The following is a 5,276-nucleotide window of genomic DNA, read 5'->3' on the forward strand; positions in this document are numbered from 1 at the left end:
CCTGTGTCAAAATAAAAAATAAACAGGTTAATCCTCCAGCCAAAGGCAGTCAGGGCCAGGAGGCACCCTGACCTTTGGCCTTTGCTAATTCCCACTTATTGCTGCTGGAAAATTGATGCTTTTCAGAAAGACTGGCCAAATCTAGGTCCTGGGTCTCCCGTGTGGAAAGAGGTGCTGGGTGCATCCCTTATAAACAGTGATTATGTATCAACATCTGCCTCTCTTTCTCCCTTGGCAAAGTCACAGCCAGTATGGCCCGCATGGGCCCACTATCTGCAGCTGCACATGTACCCCCACTGCCACCCTTTTCCAAGACACTTGGTGTTCTTTGCTTCCATGTCTGCAAACTCTGCTCTAAATGGTCCTGGGAACCCAGCCCACTTAGGACAGCTGCTCCCGAGGCTGGGGACAATGGCTCTGCAGATGCCTGTGACATCACCAGCTACCCACAGCTCCCCTGTGACCTCACCACCTGGGCAGCTCAGTCCAGGGCCTCTCCCTCAAACCACCACAAGTGGCAGAGGGAGCATAGATGAGCACAGTGCCCTCCGGAGAAGCCGGAGCTGCCAACAAGCCCAAACAGGATGGCGCTCCCAACCGCCCATCGCAGGGGTCCCACGGCCAGGGCCCCCTCCCTGAGGACGTCCCCCCAGCAAGCGGCACGGCAGTGTCAGCTGAACAGCAGACGCTAAGCCAGGCCCCCAGCACGTTGGCCACCTCTGCGGACAAAGACACCAAACCCGACGTTGTTCCAGAGCGCGGCAAGGAGAAGCCCGAAGAGGTCGCGGCGACCCCATGTGTTCCCCGGCCCCCAGGGGCTCTGCAAACGTCTGTGAGCCTCAACCACACCGCGTGGGACAGGCCACCCCAACAGCATCAAGACACAAAGACAACGCAAAGCCTTCTGGGTTTCCAGCGCAGCGAGAAAGAGACACCACAAACTGGGGGGGTCCCCGAGAGGCAGGCAGAATTAGCTCCAACCACCCTAAGCGCCGAGGCCCAGTCCCCCCAACACGTGGAGGTTCTGCCTGCCTTGCTCCCTGCCGGCCAGCCGCCCGCGGACACCCAGGGCCAGCCTGACGCCCCGGCGGCCAGCAGCGGGGCAGCTGGGAAGGAGGAGCCCGAGGAGCCGCAGGCCTGGAAGGGGGAGCCCGAGGAGCCGCAGGGGGTGATGGCGGTGAACCCGGCGGCCAGCTCCAAAGACCCGTGGGTTTGGTCTTTCCCTCCCACCCCGGTAGGCAGCGCGCCCCCCTCACCCGGCTCGCTGGACGAGGCCATGGGCAGGAGGCGACTGGACCCGAGCCTCTTCGCGGCCGCCGAGGAGAACGGCTACATGCGCTCCATGACCAGCCTGCTGGGCGGCGGCGAGGGCGCCATCAGCTCCCTGGCCGACGTCCTGGTGTGGTCCGATGCCTCCGTGGGCATGGCCACGGACTTCCTGGGCTCCGGCCACGGCTCCGTGTCCGACCTGCTCCACAGCTCGGGGCCCGGCCTGCGCTCCGTGTCCAGCCTCCTGGGCGGCGCCGGCGCGGCCTTCTCCTCGGGGCTGGCGGCGGGCACCGGCTCGGCGCTGCGCTCGGTCACCAGCCTGCTGGGGGCCGTGGAGCGGAGGGCGCTGGAGCGCATGCGCTCGGCCGCGCGCTTCCTCACCGGCCTCCTCGCCCCGCGCCGGGCCCCGGCCGGCTCCAGCTGCGACTAGACCCCGACCCGCGGCTCCCTCGCTCACCCCCCCACCCCCCACCCAGAATGGGCAATAAATCACCAGCGAGCGTTTATTTTCCAAGCTCCAGCCTTACGGCTTGTCCGTGTGGTGGGCGACAGGGCAGAGGGGCGGGAGGGGGCTTGGGGCACGCGGGGAACAGAGCGGATCCCCCTGGGGCTGCTCGGGTTGTCCCATCCCAGGCCTGAGAATCCAAGGATAGAGTCTTAGTTTCCCAGGGCTGCTGAAACAAGGCACCACCAAGTCGGTGGCTTAAAACAGCACAAATGTGCTCCCTCGCAGTTCTGAGGCGGAAGTTCGAGATCAAGGTGTGGCAGGACGGGGCTCTCCCTGTGGACGCTGGCTAAGCACCCTGCTGCCTCCCCTAACACCCCCCACCCACCCCCACCACCCGCAGCCCCTGGCTTTCCTTGGCTAGTAGGCGCATCACTCCAGTCTCTGCCTCTGTCACCACGTGGCCTTTGCCCTGTGTGTCTGTGTCTCTTCCAAGGCCACAAATAATACTAGATTTGCAGCCTGCCCTAGTCCAATATGACCGCAACTGATTACATCTGTTATTGGTTACTTCCAAATAATGTCACGTTCGCACATAACAGAGGTTAGGGTTTCTACATAACTTTGGGGGGACCCGACTCAACCCAAAGCAGATGGCAGATGTGCAGAAAGAGAAGAGCCGGGCAGGGTGGGGTGCAGGGTGGGGGGGTCTCAGAGCCTGTGGAAACTGTCCCCACTGGGTCCTCAGTCAGGAATGTGTGTTCCAGAAGAAATGAGGCCTGATGGCGGTGCCCCCTTGGGCCGCTGCAGAGGCCAGTGGGGTGAAGGGCTGAGTCAGGCAAATGTGGGTTCAGACCCCAGCTGCACCACTTTCCATTGGAAAGTCACGTCACCCCCTGAACCCCGACTCCGCATCTGGAAAACAGAGACGATAAGGCCACACCATAAAGATCTATGACCTAAGAGAAACAGGGCAGGTTAAGGCGCAAAGTTCCCGGCACATATTAAGCACACGCTTTCCAGCCGCCTTTATTATCATCCTCTGGTTGGGCTGGCCCACCTCTGGGGACATGTTGGGAGCAGCAATCCAGGTAGGGTGGCCGGCTGGCCCCGTCTGCCAGGGACTGAGGGCGTTCCTGGGAAGTAGGACTTTCAATTTAAACCCAGGAAAATTCCAGGTGAGCCTGGGCCCAGCTCTCTTGCAGTGGCTTTCACTGTTGACTGAGACTGTGTCCACAGTGGAAAGCATCAGCAAGGGTGGGGGTCCGGGTGCAGGGGGTGGGGGCGGTGCGGGAGATGCCTGCTTCCTAGAACAAACAGCCCACCCTCTGGCTGCACACATGTTGCACCTGGTCACGTGACTTGGTGGCCTGCAGCCCTGACCCATCCTTTGCCGGTGCCTTCCATGTGTCCCGCTGCTGCCCTGGCCCCACGCAGGATCCTCATTCATCCAAAGCAACCCCCCCTCCCCCCCACCGCAAAGCCTCTGCATGGGAGCTCTTGGGCTGACACCAGTCAATAGACGGATTTGTTTGCCCCACCCAATGTTTCTCAAATGGTGAATGATAATTCCCATATAAAAAGCAGGAGATTTCAGTGGTAGAATGCTCACCTTTCATGCGGGAGACCCGGGTTCGATTCCCAGTCCATGGGAATGCCAGGAGCTGTGGACTTTGAGACTAAAAGGCGAACGCAGCATTGTGATGGAGCTATCATGCAGAAGGGACAGAAACAGAAGTCCGTAGAGGGATGAGCCAGCTCCGGCCCGCCTGACTGGCAAGTACAGGTGAAGCTGGGCCCAGGGCTCGACTATGTCCTCGGGCTCTCCCTGTCTCCCCAGCTCTGTGCCCTGAGCTGCTGGCCCCCTCTTCAGACAGGCTCCCCTTTCTAGAAAAAGAAGAAACCTGCTCTCTTTGCTTCTGCCCAGAGAGTCCCTGGGGAGGACATACCGGCCAGGCTCAGCTCCCACACGCAGCCCTGAACCAATCCTGAGGCTGTGGGAATGAAATACCCAACTCGGGGGCCAGTCAGCCCAGAATTGGGGTCCCCCCAGGAAGGCCGCTGGACAAACACTGTTTTGTGCACTAACTCTGGAAGAGGAGTGAACAGCATGGCCTTTGGGTCCAGGCTGCTTTGAGCCCAGGCTCTACCACCCACCAGCTGTGTTACCTTCTCCCCTTCTGCCTCAGTTTCCTCATCTGAAAAGTGACAAGAATAACTGTTGCCTCGGGTCACTGTTGAGGTATGAATGAGTGTATGAGTCAAGCGCTCAGGGCCTGGCCCAAGGCTGGGTGCTCCGTGAGTGCCGGTTGGTCGGGGCTTGGTGGTGATTGCAGACTGGGTGGTTTGAGCCCTGCACTGGGGGTGGGGGTTGCGGGTGGGGGTGGGGGGCCAGGTGGGGGATGAGGCGACCCTCGGCAGGGGTGGGCGCAGTGGGTATGGCAGGGCACCCCACAGCAGCGAGGAGACGGTGGATTGCGGAGGGCGAGAGCAGAGGTGTGGGGGGTGGGGGTCTGCTGCCCAGAGAGACGGTGCAGACCCGTCCTGAGGGGCTGGGGGCCGGAGGGGGTGGGGGCGGCAGAGGGAACGGGCAGGAGACTTGCCTGAGCCCAGGTGGACTCAGGGGCCAGGACAAGGACAGCTGTGACTATTAGTGGCTGAGCGGGGAGTGGCTAGAACCACGGGGTCCCTGACCGGGGGAGGAAGTGGCGGGGAGGGGTTGGCGGAGCCTGGTGGGAAGGGGTAAAATGCTGTGTCTGCTCTCAGAAGTGAGAATCTGACTCACACAGTGTCCCTGACGTGGGATGTAGCCACCTGGCTGCTCTTTTCTCCGTCACAGTGTTTATGGGGCAGGTCGCAACCAACACGCAGAGGTCGCGCTCACCCCGGGTGCGGGAAGGATTGCGGAGTCCGGGCTGGAAGCCCCGACCTGCCCTGCGCAGAGTTCCCAGCCCCCAGGAGGGCCGGGGCAGCCACCCCCCCACTGCTCCGCTGAGCCCAGGGCCTGCACCGTTCCCCGAGGTTTCTGGGCACATGGGTGGCGGCCGGACAGGTTCTGTGCTTGCTCCTGCGTCCCCGTGGCCGAGGGGCACAGCCATGTTGGCAAACTCACCTGCCAACAGGCCTTCCCACGGCAGGGCCCAAGCATCCCGGGGCGGGTGGACCTGGGAGAGGGTCGGGGCTGCACACTCAGGGTTGGGTGACCCAACCTAGAGGAAAGCTTTTGCACAGCTCTGCAAAAGACGGCCAAGAGAGCAATCACAGGGCGAGAAACCACAGGACCGGGGCTTGAGGAAAGGCCCCATCTCACAGGCAGGAGAAGCAGGAGAGGCAGCTCGTAAGACACAGGAGCAGGCGGTGAGGCAGGGACGGCCCAGCCCAGTGTGGAACATGAGCCCGAAGGCCCCCAGGGATGAGACATATGAACCAGGGGAGCCCTCCTGGAGAGAGGCAGTTATTAGGGACAGAAGGCAGCATGTTAGGGGACAGATTGAGCCACACACAGAAGTGGCAGCGGGGTGGCTGTGCATAGGACACTCTGAGTGTTGAGATTTGAGACATG

General features: G+C 61.8%; 1 protein-coding gene across 1 annotated transcript; it reads left to right on the plus strand.

The window, feature by feature from the left end:
- Positions 1-455: 455 nt before the first annotated feature.
- Positions 456-1,771, plus strand: TEX44 (testis expressed 44). The gene has a single exon (XM_077155419.1). The coding sequence runs from the start codon at positions 533-535 to the stop codon at positions 1,697-1,699; it is 1,167 nt and encodes a 388-aa protein (XP_077011534.1). The 5' UTR covers positions 456-532; the 3' UTR covers positions 1,700-1,771.
- The last annotated feature ends 3,505 nt before the right edge of the window (positions 1,772-5,276 follow it).

Source organism: Tamandua tetradactyla, chromosome 3 (genome assembly GCF_023851605.1).
Source record: "Tamandua tetradactyla isolate mTamTet1 chromosome 3, mTamTet1.pri, whole genome shotgun sequence".
Classification (NCBI taxonomy): Eukaryota; Metazoa; Chordata; class Mammalia; order Pilosa; family Myrmecophagidae; genus Tamandua; species Tamandua tetradactyla.

What these genes read in the sequence shown, in the direction of transcription:
- TEX44 (XM_077155419.1), top strand. Translation starts at nt 533, where the DNA reads ATGAGCACAGTGCCCTCCGGAGAAGCCGGAGCTGCCAACAAGCCCAAA.